This window comes from Jaculus jaculus, chromosome 2 (assembly GCF_020740685.1).
Source record: "Jaculus jaculus isolate mJacJac1 chromosome 2, mJacJac1.mat.Y.cur, whole genome shotgun sequence".
Classification (NCBI taxonomy): Eukaryota; Metazoa; Chordata; class Mammalia; order Rodentia; family Dipodidae; genus Jaculus; species Jaculus jaculus.
Genome location: NC_059103.1, coordinates 138,847,438 through 138,867,644, shown reverse-complemented (window position 1 = coordinate 138,867,644; position 20,207 = coordinate 138,847,438). Strand labels below are relative to the sequence as shown.

The 20,207-nt window shown below is 35.7% G+C and overlaps 1 protein-coding gene across 9 annotated transcripts in view; it reads right to left on the bottom strand.

The window, feature by feature from the left end:
- The window catches only part of C2H8orf34 (chromosome 2 C8orf34 homolog), a 420,783-nt gene that overhangs the window by 250,971 nt on the left and 149,605 nt on the right, over positions 1-20,207 (bottom strand). For all 9 annotated transcript variants that reach the window (XM_045144297.1, XM_045144298.1, XM_045144295.1 and 6 more), the window contains one exon: positions 19,565-19,731. In XM_045144297.1, the coding sequence (XP_045000232.1) occupies positions 19,565-19,731 (167 nt within the window). The remainder of the gene's footprint in view (positions 1-19,564; positions 19,732-20,207) is intronic.

The window sequence follows — 20,207 nt, the reverse complement described above, 5'->3', positions numbered from 1 at the left end:
TTTTTGTTTGCTTATTTGTTTTTGTTTGCCTTTTTATTTGCTATGTGATGTTCTTTTCAAAGCCTGCCATGCTGTACTAGATACAAGAAACTGTGGTAAACAGGCCTTTCTGAACTCAGTGGCAGATAATGGAGGAGGGAGTATTTTACAACCCTGTGGTTGGGTCTCCCCCTTTTAGTGACCTGTGCTTCTGTGCTTTTAGCTTCACAAGCGCTTCCCACCACCTAGTCCTTGGGTACAACTGGGCAGCTAAAGATGAACTCATTTTTATTGCTAAGAGTTTACTCTGGACACTTGATTTTATTCCATTGATCTGTTTTTCTTTATAGTAATACTACACCATCTTGATTGCATTAGCTTTGTAGTAAGATTTGAAAACAGGAGGCAAAAGTCCTCTAATCCTGTTCTTTTGCAAATATATTTTTACTGAATTACTAAATGCATTTTAGAATTAATTTAATTTCTACCAAAAAAATCAACTCTGTTTTAATAGAGATTTTATTTAACCAATTTGAAAAGTATTGAATATAGTACATATTGTGCCCCATTGGGGTAGCTATACAATGCCTAAAGTTTTTAATTTTTTTAATCAGAATTTTGAAGTTGAACAGAGTACAAAATTCATACTTCTTCAGTTAAACTTATTCTTAAGTATTTTTTTTTTAATATTGTGGTTAGTATAATTGTTTGCCCTTTTCTTCATTATTGAGAGTATATTTATAGACTATTGATCATTATCAATAGTGAGTCCTAGACACTGATTTCTTTAATTCTGAATTCTTTTTGAACTATTTTGTTTTGGGTTTATTTTTTATTTTATTTTGATTTTCTAATGATTCTTTAGGATTTTCTATGTCAAAGAACATGACAACTACAACTATTTTTTTCTCTTTCTTTACAATCTAGATTCCATTGTAGATTCTTTTCGTACTGAACTACTCTGGATAGAACTGTCAGTAAAATGTCAAATGGAAGTGACTCCAGTGAATATCTGTGTGGTTTTTGTTTCAATTCTTAGCAAACAACTATTTTGTATTTTACTGTCAAGTATGGTAGATATAGATATTTTTGCAAATTCCTTTTATTGTATTGAAGATGTACTCTTATTTGCTATTCTATAATGGGGTATGATAGTTTATATTTCTTGCTAACTTGATAGGTCCTAGAATCCCCTAGGAAAACAAGCCTGTGGGCAAGGCTGTGATGGATTAACTTGATTAGAGTAATTGAGGTGGGAAGACCCACCCTATCTATGAGTGCTATTCCATAGGATGAAGCTCCTGAACTGAGTGCGAAGGAGAAAGTGAGTTTAGCAGCAGCATTCATCACTCTCAGTTTCCTGACTATAGATGCACTGTGACCAGCCAGTCTCCCTCTTCTGCCACCACACCTTCCCCTGACATGACGGGGATATACTCTGAATGTATGCCAACACTTTGTATGGCCAAAATAAACCCTTCCTTCATTAAGTGGATTTTTGTCAGGCATTTGCTCACAGCAACAAGTAATGTAACTATTACTTGAAGGGTGTTACAATGTTGTCAGCTTCTTTTTTTTTTTTTCTGTCTATTCAGATGAGCAAGTGAATTTAATGTTCTATGATATTAGTATGTCACATTACCTGGACATTTATGTTATACTGACTTAATATTCTTGGGACAAATCTCCCTTTGTCCTGCCTATAATCTTCTTATATATTACTGAATTCATATTCTTAGTAGCCTGTTGAAGTTTTATGCTTCTTTCCATTATAGAAGTCAATCTTATTTTAATGTCCTTATCTGACTTTAGAGTTGGTGTGTATTTTCTCCACTCCTATTTTAGAAGAGTTTACGGAGCACTTTACGGAGTACTTTAAATGTTTGTCAGAATTATTCAACAAAGACATTTACACTTAGATTTCTAAATTGCTAAATCAATCTCTTATTTATAAATCTGTTCAGTTTCTTCTTGAGCTAGTTGGTAATGTGTGTGTGTGTGTGTATTTATATAGTTCAATATAGTTGTTGGCACAGGGTTGTCCAGAATACTCCTTTTTAAAAAGCTTTTTGAAAAATTTCTCTAATGGTAGCAATTATTTTCCATTATTCATTTCTGATCATAATAATTGAAGCTTCCATAATTTTTTCTTTGTTAGGATAGCTAAAGATTTGTCATTTTTACAAAAATACCTTTTTGCCTTAAATGGATTTCATCCACTCATATTCTCATATGAGGTAATAAATATGTTGATACCATATGCTATAACAAAAGCTTTATGGGAAAGATAAGGAGAACAAACAAAAATTTTATGAAATTATTTTGGGTTTGACTTTGGAGAAGCTGAAATAATCTGAGTAATTTAACTTCAAAAAAACAGATTATATATTTAGTAACATATATTTTAAGTAATACTTAAAAATATTCCTTATCTGTGTGCCTCAAGACAAATATGTTGAAGAATTAGAAAATGGCTATAAAATTTCTATAGGTTTATGGTATAAAATTTTATATATTAAGTTTTTATAATGTAAACATAAAACACTTGTCTTAGAAATTTAAAGTATTTTACATATTTAAATTCAGGTTAGTTACTATATTAAATGTTTTATATGGATCATCACATTTAACATTCATAAAATCCCAGTATGATACATCATATTACCTGCATTATACAGACAAGGCAGCTGAGGCTGAGAGAGATTTAACATCCAGGACCAGTCATATATCTAATCATTGACACACACAAGATCCAAATGCTATGTCACAAAACATACCATAGAATTGTGTATGCATACACACACACACACACACACACACACACACACACGTTCATACACATCTTTTTTGCTCATCTGCAAAATGAGAGTACCACTAGAGACCATGGGGAAAGAGAAAGTAGAAATAAAATTTGAAACAACACTCATTGAGAAGTTCCCACAAGCTAATCTAAGATAGACCTAAGCATTCCAGAAACACCAGGCAGGATGAATATCAACAAAACTACACTTATGTATATTCAAACTGCACAAAATCAAATGAAACGGATAATCCTAAGGGAAACCAGGGGATAAAACTTATAATTACCTTTAACTTCTCAGAAACCATGTAAGCAACAAGAGACCTATGTAAGATATTCAATGTATTGAGGCAGAATCTGCCCACACAATCCTAAAATCCTATTACAGGATAATCGTGTATTAGACACAATTAATTTGTAGTAATACTCTAATTGAATGAATACAAAGATCTTCCCTAAAAAGGAAAGGATAAAACTTTCTCAGAAAGGTAAAATTGAGCAAGTTTGTAACCAGTTATATGTTTTTTGAAAAATATTAAAAGAAGTGATGTAGGTCAGAATCATGAATCTGTGTAAGGAGAAGATCAACACTGGAAAATAAATAATTAAAGGGAAAATAAAAATACATACTTTTTTCTTAGTATTAATTTAGCAGATAAATCTGTTCAACATAATGGGAACAGTGTATTCAAGTTTATGTTTATATAAATGTCTGTACAAATACATATATTGTGTTATGTATATATGTAATTGTTACAGACAGCTTTATGATGCTGTGTCAAATAGTTAAACAAACAGAGTTTATGGGAAAAAGGGACTTATTTCAGCTGACCAATCCAAGGGAAATTTCATCAGTGGCAGAAGAAGCTGACTCCCATTCATAAATCCAAGCAGAGATAGAAACTACCTGCAACCAACAAACACCAAAAAGCAGCAAGCACAAATATTCACCAGACCTCAGCCCTCTCTACACACTTTGGCGTTGGAATTCAGACATGCCCCAAACACACCATTGGCCTGGATTCCAAGATCTGCCCTGAATAATACTTCCTCTTCCTCCAGCCAGGCAGCCGGAGACCCAAGTTACAGGCTCTAATAAAACACCTGAGTCTTTGGGGAGGCATATGTTCAAACCAACACAATAATGAATAGTAACAATTAAGGCTGTTAAGAATTCCAATAAACTACAATCACTTTATATTATAAAGTATAGGCACTAGGTATAATGGGGAATAGTATAACTTCACAGTGACATGGTTGACTGTAAATGTGTATTACAGGCTCCAATGTAAATAACGAATACACTAAGTAAGAAGAGAAACTGAATTGCATAAATGCTCAATTAAATCAAGACGCAAAAAGGACATGGTAGAACATACTTGCAAACCTAGACAAGAAGATTAAGAGATGGAGGCCAGTTGGGGCTACATAGCAAGTCCGAGGCCAGCCTGGATTATGTACTGAGACCCTAGCTCAAAAAACCAAAAAGACTAAAACAACACCAAAGCCAAAACTAAAACCAACCAACCAACAAACCCAAGAGTCAAAACAAAGAACAAAAACATTTAGTGAAAATCAAAAATAAAATTTAACTCTCAGTGGTTTAAATGATACATAATGAAAAAAAAAACAAAACGTAACCAAAGATTGACCTATATTCTCTATAATAATCTCTTTCTAATTATAAGAGTACATAGATTCTATTACAACTAGATGGTAAGTCTTTATTGGGAAGACACCACATATTTCTTTTGTAGGACACAAAGAAACTAAGCTAGACTTGAATTATATAGGATTTTTTTTTTTTTTTTTGTACCAGAAGTTGGTATGCAAGATGCCAGGGGAGAGAAGACATCAACATATCAGTCCAGCTGTGCAGCCAACCTGCCAGATAAAATATGCCCCCTGGTGCAATAGTGCCACGAATGTTACAGAGGCAACCAACTGCCTCTTGATTTCATCTGAGGCCTGTTACACAGGAAGGAAGTCAAGCTTGGTATTATAAACCTGGCCATAAGCATGACTCTTGAAAACATAGACAGTAATTGCTAGGCCGTAGGGTGAGTACTGAAACTGAGAAATGGTCAGATGTCTCCTCCAAACTCAACACGGTGTGAGGATTCCACGCCTGTCCCATCCTGAGCAACATTTACTGTAGTGTCTTTAATTTCCACCATTCTGCTTGGTGAAAGGAGTGCCCCATTTTTGGTTCATTTCCTGCTTCTCTGGTGGCTGATGATGTGGAACACTCTTCATATGTTTCTTATCTATTTGTTTATCTTGCTTTATGACGTGTCTACTGAGACTTTCCCCAACTTTTATTAGGTTATTTATGCTTTTAAAAATGCATTAATAAAGCTGGGTATGGTGGCACACGCCTTAATCCCAGTACTTGGGAGGCAGAGGTGGGAGGATCACCGTGAGTTCGAGACCACCCTGAGGGACTACATAGTGAGTTCCAGATCAGCCTGGGCCAGAGTGAGACCCTACCTCGAAAAACCAAACAAAGAAAAAAAGCATTAACATTAGTTTTGTATATGCTCTTAAAGTCGAGGTTTTGCCAGAAAAATTATACATATTTTCTTCTAGGCACTAGGTCTCAAGCCTTTAGACCATTTACTTTTTTATTTTTATTTTTTAATTAGAGACAAAGAGAGGGAGAGAAAGTGAGAAAGAATGGGCACACTAGGACCTCTAGCCACTGCAAACAAACTCCAGACAAATGCACCTCCATGTGTATCTGGCTTATGTGGGACCTGGAGAATTAAAGCTGGGTCCATATGCTTTGCACACAAGCACCTTAACTGCTAAGCCATCTCTCCAGTCCAGAGTCTGTAATTTTTATTTTCTTTTTAGTTTTGTATGAAGAAATTTATAAATTTTAATGAGCTCCAGTTATCAAATTTCTATTTTCTTATTAATATTGGTATCTCTAGGAAAATTTTGCCTACAGCAAAGTTAGAAATTTGACATTTTCTTATATGAATTTTATACTCTTTGCTTTTATGGTTGGGCCCATAATTTATGTGAAATTAATTTTGTTAAGGGCATGAAACAGATGTTCATGCAGACCTACTATTCCAAAAGCAATGGTAGGAAGTAGTCCCTTTCTCTATCAAATTTCCTTTCTTGAAAAGAAATTGGGCACACATGAGTGTAGGTCTCTGTCTAGACTGAAACCCACCCGCTGATCTGACTATCCTTATGTCTACTTTTTTTAATTAATTAATTAATTTATTTATTTGAGAGCGACAGACACAGAGAGAAAGACAGATAGAGGGGGAGAGAGAGAATGGGCGCACCAGGGCTTCCAGCCTCTGCAAACGAACTCTAGATGCGTGCGCCCCCTTGTGCATCTGGCTAACGTGGGATCTGGGGAACTGAGCCTCGAACCGGGGTCCTTAGGCTTCACAGGCAAGTGCTCAACTGCTAAGCCATCTCTCCAGCCCCTTATGTCTACTTTTAACATACAGAATCTTTTCCTATTATTTTATTCCCAGCCTATCTGGTTTTTAAACTGTTAATTTTATAATTACCATGGAATTTAATGTTTATCCAGGCTCACAAACTGTTCATTTTAATGCCACCTATTTAATACTTACTGTAATATGCTTTAGGTGTTGGATTATTATCTTTCTACTTTGTTTTCCCCAATTGATTGGAGTTTCTTAATCCCTTCCTCTCTGGAGGGGTTTGAAGTTTTTCAAAAATATTTTTATTTATTTTATTTATTTAAAAGGGAAAGAGACAGAGAAAGGCAGAGACAGATAAGGGAGAGAATGGGTGTTTCAGGGCCTCCACCGCTGGTTTTATGTAGGTACTGGGGAATCAAAACTAGGTCCTTTGACTTTGCTGGCAAGCAGCTTAACCACTAAGCAATCTCTCCAGCCCTTTTTTACATTCATTATTAACTTGTGTCACTTTGACTATAATATGGCTAGGTATAGTTAATAAGCCTCACATTTTTGGAACTTTCTATAATATAGGTTCATGATCTTTACCAAATTTGAAAAAATGGTCATTGTTTCCTAAAATATTTTTCTTGCTCATTGGTTACACTCCATTTGTGGAATTCTGATAAACTATCTTATTTTATATTGCTCCACTAGCCATTAAGGTACTTTGCATTTTCTTTTCCTTTTTACAAACAATCTTTGCTGTTTAATTTTGACAATATCAACTGACCTGTCAGTTCAGGTGTTAGTCATCTAGCTCCTTGGTCCTTCCTTTTACATTTTTAAAAATGGCATTAATTCTGTGTGTTGATTTTTTAAAATTATTTTGTTCATTTTTATTTATTTATTTGAGAGAGAAAGGGCACGCCAGGGCTTCCAGCCACTGCAAATGAACTCCAGATGCGTGTGTCCCCTTGTGCATCTGGCTAAGGGGGATTGAGCCACAAACCCAGGTCCTTAGGCTTCACAGGCAAGTGCTTAACCACTAAGCCATCTCTCCAGCCCGTGTGTTGATTTTTAAATGTTGGTGCTTTCCCTAGGCATTTCAGGCAAACACCTTAACCGCTGAACCATTCTCCAGCACTAAAGTCTGCTTTTATTGGACGCTCATGTACCTTGATTTTGTGTTGTCTTTTCCTTCCTCTTTCTCTCAGTATTACTTCTATTATTTTGAATTATGGTAGGCACTGTGCCATGAGGTGAGGCCTATTTGCATTGCTTTCTCTAAAGCATGTTGAATATTGTCTGACATCATATTATATTATTGAGTTATTGGTGATCTCCTTCCCTTTCTATCTGTAGAAATGGCTTTTCTTTGTTTTGTTTTTCAAGACAGACTTTTGCTATGTATCCCAGACTTCAATCTTCCTGTGGTTGTGTCCAGAGGGAGGGCTGTAAGCACAGGTATGCCTTACCACATCCAGATCCACAGCTTTCCTTGCATTTCATCTACCTAGGCCTTTTAAACATTTTACCTCATCCCTAAGAGTGGCTCTCAGTTCAGGTAGTAGTCATCATTCCTAATGTCTGCTGTCTTTCCCCCCCCCAAATCTCCTCTTAGTGCCCAAGGAGCTCAGGGAAATGCATTTGTTACTCTATTCACATTTCAGACATACAACACAGACCCTTTCATGGACTGAAGAGCCTTTTCTCTGGGCAAGAACAACCTTATTTTCAGACACAGGACCCCGACGAATGCAATGCTCCTTAGCTCTGCCAACACCATCTTCTTAGAGTCTTTTTTTTTTTTTTAATATACATACTACTCCGCACATCCCACCTGTTAGAAACAGGATTCTCAATAAAATACTAAACAGAAACTCTTTTATATGTAAATAAGGGAAGGGGAGAGGGAAGGAAGGGGAGGAGCAGGAGGGGAGGGAAAAGCAATGCAGTCACATACGCAGTCCCCACATTTGGACACTGAAGTGGCAGGGTAACTAGGCATGTCAAGATCATAGAGCTACTGTGCAGAAGGAGCAGGTATGGCTGATCTTGTGCTGCTGTGTTTCTTTGGCTTTTTTAAACTGAGAAGCTATTTTAATCCCTGGTTATAAAAGAAATCAGTGATATAATCAAGAAAGTAGTATTAAATTTATAAATGTGTATATTATGGTAGCATTATCCTTTATGGTGAGAACATCTGTTTTAAGCAAAGGCAGCATTTCTTTTTTTGTTTTGCCTGTATATATGTGTGTGGTGAGTGTGAATAACTATGTTCACGTGTGTCTGCATAAATGTGTATACATGTATGTGTGCATGTGTGTGCAGGCCAGAGGTTGACACTGGGTAAAAGACAGCATTTTAAAAAGAAAACTTATGTTTGTCTCTTGACAGGAAAAGGAATATGCCCATAAAAAATAACCTGAACTTCATTGTAAAAGGAATACTGCTTTCTGGATTTTGAGGGTTTTAAAATAATATTTTTATTTTATTTATGAGAGAAAAAGAGAGGGTGAGAGAGAGAGAGAGAGAGAGAGAGAGAGAGAGAGAGAGAGAGAGAGAGAGAATGGGCATGCTAGGGCCTCTAGCTAGTGTAAATGAACTTCAAACACACATGTCACTTTGTGCATTGGGCTTAATTGGGTACTGGGGAATCAAACCTGGGTTCTAGGGCTTTGCAGGCAACTGCCTTAACAGCTAAGCCATCTTTTTCCAGGACTTCTGTGTTTTTATTTCCTTTTTTTTTTTAATGTATGGTCTTAGGATTCTTTTTTTTAATCTCAGTTAAGAGCTTTAATGGTGAAGAGTACTGTTGCAGTCAAGTTCACATTGCTGGCCGAAATCACCTGACCAAGATCAGCTTTTGGGGGGGAAAAAAAGATTTACTTTGGCTTATAGACTTGAGGAGAAGATCCAGGATGGCAGGGGAAATGATGGCATGAGCAGAGAGTATACATCACCCCCCTGGCCAACATAACGTGGACAATACCAACAGGAGAGTGTGCCAAACACTGGCATGGGGAAAATGGCTATAATAACCATAAGCCCGCCCCCAACAATACGTTGCCTCCAAGAGGCATTCATTTCCAAATCTCCATCAGCTGGGAACCTAGCAATCAGCACATATAAATTTATGGAGGACATGTGAATCAAACCACCACAAGTACCTCCTCACATTCTCAATTTTCCTCATCAGAATAGAAATAAAGGTCACTCAGAATTTCTATCTTAAACAATTTTCTATAGAATATGTCCACAGACTGGAGAGAAAGCTCAGTGGTTAAAGGGCATTTCCTGTGTAAGCATAAGGGCCTCAGGAGGTCTGAGAAATCTCTTGGGTTCCATCATCAGTACATACATAAACAGCTGAGAGTGACCACACACATCTGTATCCCCAGCCCTGTAAGGATCAGAGAACAATCACTTGTGCTTCTGACCCCAAAACAGTAAGGTCTAAGATTAATATAGTGGTTTGACTCAGGTGTCCCCCATAAACTTAGGTGTTCTGAATAGGTTCCTAGCTGATGTAGATTTGGGAATTAACCTCCTGGAGGCAGTGTATTGTTGGGGACAGGCTTATGGGTATTGTAGCCAGTTTCCCCTTGCCAGTGTTTGGGACACTGTCCTCTCACTGTTGTCCATCTGATGTTGGCCAGCAGGTCACGTCCACCCTCTGCTCATGCTATCATTTTCCTCTGCCATCATGTCTGTAAGACAAAATCAACCTTTTTTCCCACAAGCTGTTCTTGGTTGGGTATTTTCTGCCAACAATGCATATCTGACAACAACAATTGGAAAGCGACTTCTGCTCACTTAAGAGTGGGAAGAAGAGCAACGGAACAGGACACCTGAAATGCCCCTCCGGCCACTGCAGATGGGCAACTGCAGGGTGTGCCACATGGACACACACACACACACACACACACTCACACATCACATACACCCCACATATTACACACACATACCCACAGTCGCCCTTAACTTGGCTGCCAAGATACATAACTAATATGGTGTTGAAATATTAACAATGTTATTTGAGGAAGTTTCAGACCATAAATGTTGGATATCCATAAAGAGAAATGCCCAGGATTGGAACATGGATAAAGGTTCTATCTCTTTCATCTCTTCATAAGTTGGATTATATTATGGGTTACAGAGTTGCTGTACTGTGAAAGGATAAGAGAATGCCATGCAGTAGGAAAAGGAATACAGCATGTATAAGCTTTAAAAACTGTTGACCTCTTTGAGCCAGTCTTACATGGCTGAATCCTCTATTTCCATCATAGATTGAGGTTCATGGGGCCCATGATTCTATGTCCATGGTTCTACAAACCAGAGAACTTCTGTAGGCTACAGAACCCCAATCATCCATGACTACGAATCATGGAAGCAAGTAACCTAGTAACAAAAGCAAATGCACATAAACATTATTAATAATTTTTTAAAAAGTTTGAGTATTTCACATTACTAAAACAGAATGTTCAATCAAATTGTTAGAAAAAAAACAAGCATAATAATGCTTTTTTATAATAAAGGCAACGTTTTTGAATGGAAGAACAGGTCAGTATATTGAGAGTGACAGACACAGAGAGAAAGACAGATAAAGGGAGAGAGAGAGAATGGGCATGCCAGAGCCTCCAGCCACTGCAAACAAACTCCAGATGCATGCGCCCCCTTATGCATCTGGCTAACGTGGGTCCTAGGGAATCGAACCTGGGTCCTTTGGCTTTGCAAGCAAATGCCTTAACTGCTAAGCCATCCCTCCAGCCCTTGGCTCAGTTATTAAAACCAGTTGTTTGGAAAACCAGCCAGCCCACGTTCACTTCCCCAGCACCCACATACAGCCAGATACAAAATTGGTGAGAACATCTAGAATTGATTTGTGGCAGCAAGAGACTCTGGCATGTTCATCAACACAGAAACACACACACACACACACACATAAAGAGAGCGAGTGAAAGGAAGGCAAATAAGCGCTTAAGTGCTTGCCTGTGAAGCCTAAGGACCCCGGTTCGAGGCTCGGTTCCCCAGGTCCCATGGTAGCCAGATGCACAAGGGGGTGCATGCGTCTGGAGTTCATTTGCAGAGGCTGGAAGCCCTGGTGCGCCCATTCTCTCTCTCTCCCTTTATCTGTCTTTCTCTCTGTGTCTGTCGCTCTCAAATAAATAAATAAAATTTTTTTTAAAAAAAGTAAATATGCTAGCACTTAAGAGATGGAAAAAAAAGCTGGCCATTAAACCCCATTCTACAATTCTTGGAAAAGCAAGTTTTCAAGATCTCGACCATTCTAATATAAATTAATTTAGCTATATAAACATAAAGCATTTAACTAGTTTTTACACAAAGATATTAAAAAATTGAGAAATATAGCTGGGCACACACCTTTAATCTCATCACTAGGGGGGTAGAGGTAGGAGGATCTCTGTGATTTCAAGGCCATCCTGAGACTACATAGTGAATTCCAGGACATCCTAGGCTAGTGCAAGACCCTACTTCATAACATCAAAATAAATAATAAATTAATTTAGAAATTGAGAAATACAATAAAATCATTGGATGTAACTGATCTCCTGGGGTATTTTTCCCACTGTATTTCTTAATGCTTTTTTATTTGAAAAGCTTTATAGTAATAAATGGATATATTTATTATAGGTTAGCATATTTTCTGTCTGAAATTACAGAGTACAAGAAATTTGAGATAAAGTCATACTTTCATTCTAAAAGACATATATATGATCCACTTAAATATTTAGTATTTCAAAAATGTTTATAAAATATTAGTTGAAAGTTTTGTTTTTAATGAAGAAAGCTTTATTTCAAAATCACAATTGTTTCTCAGATGATAGACATAATTAGCAAGATTTGTGATATTGTCAGTGATGTGGTATATAGATATCTAAACAGATTCCCATAGCTACACAATCAGGTCTGAAGAATTCAGTAAAAAAGAATTGTAATGCAACTTTGATATCTATTCATTTTAATGTTAAGATGCAAATAATTGCTAAATTATTTGCACATTTCAAATCAACAAAAAATAAAGTTGTGAGTAAGCACTACTTTCAAATAGATTTTACATAGAGCCAAAAATATCAAACTATATAAAAATGACCATCATAGCTAAACACATCATCTTGAAGTATGACATCACCATGTACTAAGTATTTCAAAAGGGCAAGTTTATTTCAAAAGCAACAAATTCCTAATAATATTTAACACTGCTATTGAATTTGGTTCAGATTTGATCATACAATGAATATTGTATTATCCAAATATTTTCATACTTATCAATAGAAAAAAAGGACTTTTAAAACATGTATATATTCAACACATTTATGATTTTATTTTTACAGAAGCATGCAAGCATGATACAAATGTTAAGTTTTCCTATATCTACTCTTGTTCCACCTTGCTATTCTTTTCCCAGGTTGTACCCTTGCTAGCAACGATATATATTTTTTTTTCATTTTTTTCTTTATAGGAAGTATAAATTTATATGAGATTTAAAGATGATGGAATAATTTTCTCTACATCCTACACCAAATGTGATACACTCTGGATTACAAAGCTACTGGTAACTTTTAAGGTTAGTAGTCAATGAATGTTTTATTATTGCCTCCTCACCATGTCTGGTGTAGATCATATGGTGCTGTGAGCATTTTGAAGTAATTACATACAGCTCAGGGGTTAGCAACAACTACAAAGTAACACAACTTGCCAGAGGCAGCACGAGAATGGACTTGGCTCTTGAAATATTAGCACTGCTTTTCAACTATATGAGGCATATGCCACATCATACTGTGGCTACAGTGTTTGAAAAATACACACTGAAAAGCTATCACATATATATATAAAAGATTTCAATTTCTGACATGGTTATGCATAAAACATTTTGTAATTTATTCAAAATGATAAATACATATTAGGCAAACCTGCACACATATACTTGGAAATAACTCTCATACAAATAGATGCACATTCAGGTGGCATACAACTGACATGAAGGTCAGCTATCAATAATTTGTGCATGTGTTTAGAATTGGCTTGCAAAGTATTGGCTTTATTGTGCTAGGTTAATATGTTTTACAGAAAGAAAAGTGACACTTATCTTGTTACACAACGTAAGTGTAAACCATGTGAGATTATATGTGTGGCATATTATATTATATTGTATTTTAGTTATTTAAGAGTAATATCTGCATTGCTATCTTGGTTCTCATTTGCAAATGATCTGATATTATGTTGCAGGATAAAATAAAGAAGGAAAATAATGAAAAATGAATACAATAGCAAATACAAAACAAATAAGTCTATATGGCAATGAAGAGGGCTAGGAGTCACTTTTAACAAAAAGAAAGTAAAAATCCTAAATAAAGTTTAATATGATAAAGTCAAATCAGAAAGAAATGCTTCTTGAAGTCAGTGCTTGTTCTAATTCATGATATGTAACTTTCCCTCCTAAGTAGCTCATATTTCAACTGCTCCTGTAAAATTTATCAGGAATGAAGACAGAAAATAAGGTAATACAAACTGCATTAGCCAAAATTTGTTAGCAAGACTTTTGTTTTCAGAAAATACACTGGTTAACTCAGAAACCTCTATTTCATGACCACCTCCAGTAAAACTTAGACTCATTTTATTCAACCTGCTTCTAGAAAATATTGTATCTAAGCCAAAGGTTCACTGAAGACAGCTCCTTATGTCGGCATTCTTGTGTGTTCTACAGACCACTTGCAGTGGAAAGTAGTGATGATGGCATGGCTACTGATGGTCTCTGTCCAAATTTTATGAACCAAAAGCTGAGGGCAGGGAACCCAGGAATCTGCATTTCAACCCCCTCCCCTGCCCCAGGTAACTCATCAGCAAATCCTGAGGCTCACACCCCACAGTCAAATTATCTGTATTTGTTTAGAGTTGAACTCCTAAAACCATGCAGTCACTTGTAAATGACAGATGCACAACTGTGAAATTAAAATCTTACAAATGAATAGATGGACTGAGAGTGGAAGCCCTGCCTCTTCCACAGCCTATCCTCTCCATATTCACCTTCAATCCCAAGCTCTAAAAGGTCAATATAATTTAGAAGCGTAAGATGCACTGTTTATCAGGTTGCATATTAATCTGAACTAGTACTGTTTGGCTGGCAGGCCCATGATACTTGCTGCATGAAAGATGGGACAGGCAAGTGCTTCTGACACCACACATGTGGCATTTGCATGGGCAGTGATGGCATGGAAGCCAACTGAGGTTAGAATTCAGAAACATGGGTGCAAACACTGGAACATGTCACAGGGCTTCTGTTATAACCAAACAGCATGTGAAGGTATTTTCATGTGGTCCTAGCTTTTAGTCACACTGATTGCTTTGGTAAATATTTAAAAGCACATCTGTAGATTTTCTATGTTTGTTTAAGTGTGGTCATCAAATACCGATATAATTAATAAGTTTTTTAGAATACCATAAATTTGAAGATGAGACCTACTTAGATTGAGGTTGGTTGGAAATAATCTTATTAAGTATCTGTGAGATCTAGAATAATAACTTTAGTAGTTCTTAAAACTCCTATATCTTGGGCTGGGGAAATGGATTAGTGGTTAAGGCATTTGCCTGAGAAGCCTAAGGACCCCAGTTCAATTCCCCAGGATCCACGTAAGCCAGATGCACAGGTGGCACATATATCTGGAGTTTGTTTGCAGTGGCTAGAGGTCCTGGCATACCCATTCTCTCTCCCTATCTGCCTCCCTCTTTCTCAAACAAATAAATAAGTGAATAAATAAAATATTTTTTATTAGTTTTCTATTCTGCAAGCACAGGCAGTTTGGTACCATTATTAGGCTCATCCGTGACCTACCCCCTCCCCATTGGCCCCTCCTTGTTGAGGTATATGGGTCGTGCATTGTGAAGTTAGCCCACTGTTATTGGTACGATAAATGTCTCTGTATATCATGACGCAACATGTGGCTCTGACATTCTTTCCGCCCCTCTTCTGCAAAATTTCCCTGAGCCATATTGGGTTCATTTTTGGTCTGCTTCAGTGATGAGGTGTTGGGGGCCTCTAAAAGCAAAATTGCTATATCTTAATATGTCACGAAATTGGGCATTTAATCCTTAATAGTAACTAATTCTTTATTAGTTGACTTTCTATTGTGCTTAATAAATTTAAAAGTAGAATTTTAAGCAACTTATAGGCAATATTGATGAATTCATATGTTTAACTTTTGCAAGTTCTCAGCATTTTTACAAACAACCATTTTGTGAAGAGTCCTCATTGACCGACAATTTACACGTTGCTCTGTTACTTTTACTGATCAGTGCTATAAAGATGTGAAAGAAGAAAACGTTTGTATTCATGATTCTCAGTGTTTCAGACTGGCTTCCTGTATAAGTTAAATTATTTAAATATAGGTACATAGATAGATAGGAATTTAAAAAAAACTACTGGCCCCTTCCTGTCTTTTAACTTTTTACATCATTGAGTGACAGCATCTAGATTGCAGGTGGAATCCATATGCTTTTTTTCCAGTATGGGAGCTCACTGTTTGAAGAAGTGCCGAACTCAAGAAACAACAGGCAGGGAGTGTTTACCTTATGGCATCTTAATCACAATATAAACAGAGTTGCCAAGAGTTGCTTATTGCAAAGAGTCCTTCTAGTATATTATATTTGCATTTTATAAAAAACTGGTAAGATATTTTGATGTGACAAACTGCATTCAGCAATGTCACTATATGTATACTTCTAGATTAGTAATTTAAAAATAAGTACACTTCATTTGCACAAGCTTATTTGTTTTGGACAATGTAATTTTGATTTGAATTTTTAATTCATATAACTATGATATAATGCTAGAAATTATAAAATATGACTAATGCTTTTCTTAGCATATATAGATGATATTTTTTAGAATACTTCCCTCAGTAATAACTCTTAAGAAAGCCTGAAAGTTTTTTTTTAAACAAGTAACATAACATTACACAATAAAATCTGTTAAAAAGCAGTCCTCCCTTTTAAATAATCCCAATGAGTATTGTTATTATAAATCATGAAGAAAATGAGTGTAAACCAGAATAAATAATTAGAAAATAATCAAAAACATTAAAATATGAGTTTTAACAACAATAAGATGATAAATGCATACAATATAGTGAATAAGAACACATTTATAGGTCTCACTGTAGCTCACTATGTGACCTTGAACTCATGGTGATCCTCCTACCTCTGCTTCCCAATTGCTGGGATTAAAGGCATGTGCCACCACACCTGGCTATAAAATGAAATATCTTTTAAACTGACAATTTCTCGAATTTTATCTGACAATAAAGGAGCACAATATATGACTTTATAAATCTACTCTTCTAAAATATCAAGTCTCGGGCTGGAGAGATGGCTTAGCGGTTAAGCACTTGCCTGTGAAGCCTAAGGACCCTGGTTCGAGGCTTGATTCCCCAGGACCCACTATAGCCAGATGCATAAGGGGGCACACGTGTCTGGAGTTCGTTTGCAGTGGCTGGAAGCCCTGGCGCGCCCATTCTCTCTCTTTCTCTCTCTTACTCTTTCTCTCTCTGTCACTCTCAAATAAATAAAAATAAACAAAAAATAATAAAATAAAATATCAAGTCTCTTTATTTCCAAAATTATTTACTTTAATGAAGTTTTAAGAAGTGTGGTGCTTCTTTTTAAAGATCCTTTACTCACTGTGGTCATTATTTATAGGCATATTTACTAGAATATTTAAAATGCCATTTACATTTACAGTTGAGACTTACTATGGGTGGTCAAGCAGATATGTTATTGAAGATTTTGATTAACTAGCAAATTTCAGAGGTGCTTAAAATTTTGAGTCTTTGTTTTAATCCACAAATTTGTATATTTTATTATCTCATAATAGTTACTTCATAATAAGTTACTTTCATGCTATGTATCTGTGTACAATATTAAAAATAATCTTATAAAAATTAATCTACTAGAAATTATGGATGTGGAATTCTATTTTCACATGCTTAATTCAAAGTTGCATGATTACACAATTCAATGGTTTTCTATTGAGCCACACATATTATAAATGCTAGATTTAATAAACAAAACAAGAATCTGAGTCATTAGTTTTATTTACATGAACTAGTTCAACTAAAAGATTTTCCCTTAAATTAATCAATCATATTGATGAATAATCATGTTCTTATAATAATGTTGGCTAATCATATCTTATCAATTCACAAAATTTACAAAATGCTTCCCATGCATTGTTTTTAAGATAGTTCTATCACAGAATAGATATTTTGATAAGTTAAACTCTTAAAGACACTGTTGTAATAGTAAACACTTTCTATACCATACTGTATATTCAAAGAACTATTTTAAATACAAAATGTTCAGTTACATCTTACCATGATTCTCTATACTAAAATTCAACTTCTCACAATTTTTCATGATACTAACATTTGCATATTAGTCAAACAGACACAATCATATATTCCTCTGGAACAAGCTGCCAATAAAGGAAATTGTGTGTGACATTATTTTAGAGTATCTCACAGTATGCTTGGAACATTCTGTCTTATCATAGGGAAATTTCATAACTTAGATATCAACATTATTATAGTATCAGCCACCTGTATTGAGATAAGTGGGATTACACAGAAAAAGTCCAAACCCTCAATGTTTTATTAAGACATCTAAAATGAAAGATGGAAGTGGCAAGAGTAGGTTAATAATTGCTCATCATAGGTAGAGTCCAAAACCCAACCCTCTGGACCTCAGCTAGGAAGATAAGAAACAGAGCAGATAAAGTCTAGGAAGATCACATAGTAGACACTTGAGTCTGCTTAAAGAATCTCTTGTTGGCCCTTTCACTGCTAGTGACCAAAAGAGATGAACAGTATATAGGCACAGTTGCAAAAGACCCCATACCTGCGCAGGCAATCCTCCAGGGGTAATGACGTTGACACTTCACCTCGTAACTGGTACATTTTGTTCTTCAGGACTTCCCAGAATAATCACTTTCCTCACTTCTGTACTGGGAGTGACCTGTGTATGTTACTGAGTGCTAATCCAATTGTCATAGGTTTAGAACACCATGGATATGATGTTTTAACATGTTGCCTTGGAATACTAGACTCTCAAGTTCCTACAAATAGAGACCATTGTTATTTAACTTTATGTCCCTAGGATAAATCCCTGAGCCTAGCACATAAGTGTTTAGTAAATAGAAGCTGGGTGACAGTACCATGAACCCATCTCTCACCTGTGCCATACTAGTAATGTGGAAATGTAGAAATAAGACTCAATTGCTTAATTGTTTTCATTAAAAAAGATGAATAGCATGGAGAAAATTAGGTCATGATATAGCCTCTTGAATGCTAGAATCAAGCTAGTCATTACAGCATTAGAAGACATCTTTGAATGTTCCATCACTGGCTCATTAACACCCTTGTAGCTGTATGCATGGAGACCTATATCATTTATTATAATGAATAATGGAAGTGATTTACGGCCATCAACACTTAAACTAAGAAATCCAGTTTTGAAAACTTTTTCTTTTTGTTTTGTTTTAAATAGCTATTTTTTTTAGGTGGGGGCAGATTCCATATTCTATATGTACATTTTGAAATTTCCAAATTGTTATACTATGCATTTTCTTTCCAGCTAAATACAATGGAGATTGTATTAATCATCCATAAAAGAATAGTTGGAATAATTTAATTAAAATATCATTTTATATGTGGATTGCTCTAAAATGTTTTCATTTCCTTCCTTTAGGAAGAATAAACTTACAAAAGTTAAGTTCAACTAAAAAGCACATGAAGAGATTTCTATTGGAACAGAAGCACACATTTGCTTCACTAAAAACGAGTAAAAGTAGAGCTACATTATGTATTAGTGAAGGATTTATGGAAGGCATGAGCTTATAGACTTTGAGATCTCTGTAAATGTGCCTATCATTTATGAAAAACATAAACATTAATTTTCTATCTATATCTTTCAATTAATTTTACTTTTTAAAGCATTCTTAAAGTAAGAGGGACGTCTTGGCATAAGAGTATATCACATAGACAATAAGTGAAATCAAGGCAATTATAGTCAGAAAATAAAGCAGACAGATTTGAATATTTATCACAATTGTGCACAGAATAAAGCTTGATTAAGCAGCCATGTGATAGAGTGCTGCATGTACAAAGCACAAAATAGAGTCTAATGAGCATGTCATGCTTTCAACTTAGTCCTTACATGCAACTTCGTTGAAGTCTAATATCTAGAAAGTGTATGTTAAATGGTTTCTTTTCCTTAAGACAAAAACTATTCAAAACTTTTAAAATCCCTTAATATCTGCACACTTTTACAATGCCAGAAAAGAGGAAAAAGAGAAATGATTAATTTTTAAAATTACCCAGCAACTCCATTGCATCATCTTCATTATCAATGTCTTCTTCCGTTACAGACGGTGTAGGACTGTGGATGGACTCGAAGGAATCCTGCGAAAGCATGGCTGCCAGGAGTTTCTTATGCTGCTGCTGTTGCTGCTTTAGTCCTTTGGTCTTGGGCTCCACCTTTATGCTAAAGAAAGATGTATATGTTATTTAGCCACAATCAGTAGAGAAAATCTACAAATGAATTCCCGTCTTGTTATTTTGTTACGTAACTTCATGAATGTATTACTTCAATTTTCACAAAGACAATGGGAATAGAAGCCTTCTGAGTCTTCCTTTGGTACTCACTGACAAATTTGCTAAACCACAGTAGAGATGAAAACTCCTGCCTCACTTACAACAGGAAGTACTTATCTGTTCCTTGTAGCTGTTGCCATGTTGGGTGGAATTTAAACCACATTATCAAGTCTTTCTGATTTTGCAACAAGAGCTAGAAAGTACAGATTATAAGTTTCTGATTTCCCCAACAAATGCATGTCAAGTAAAACACACACACACACACACACACACACACACAATACATATATATGTAACCATACTTAATTTCTTAAAAATTAGTTTCTTTTGCATGCTTGCATACAGCTGTCCCAGAACTATTTGAGA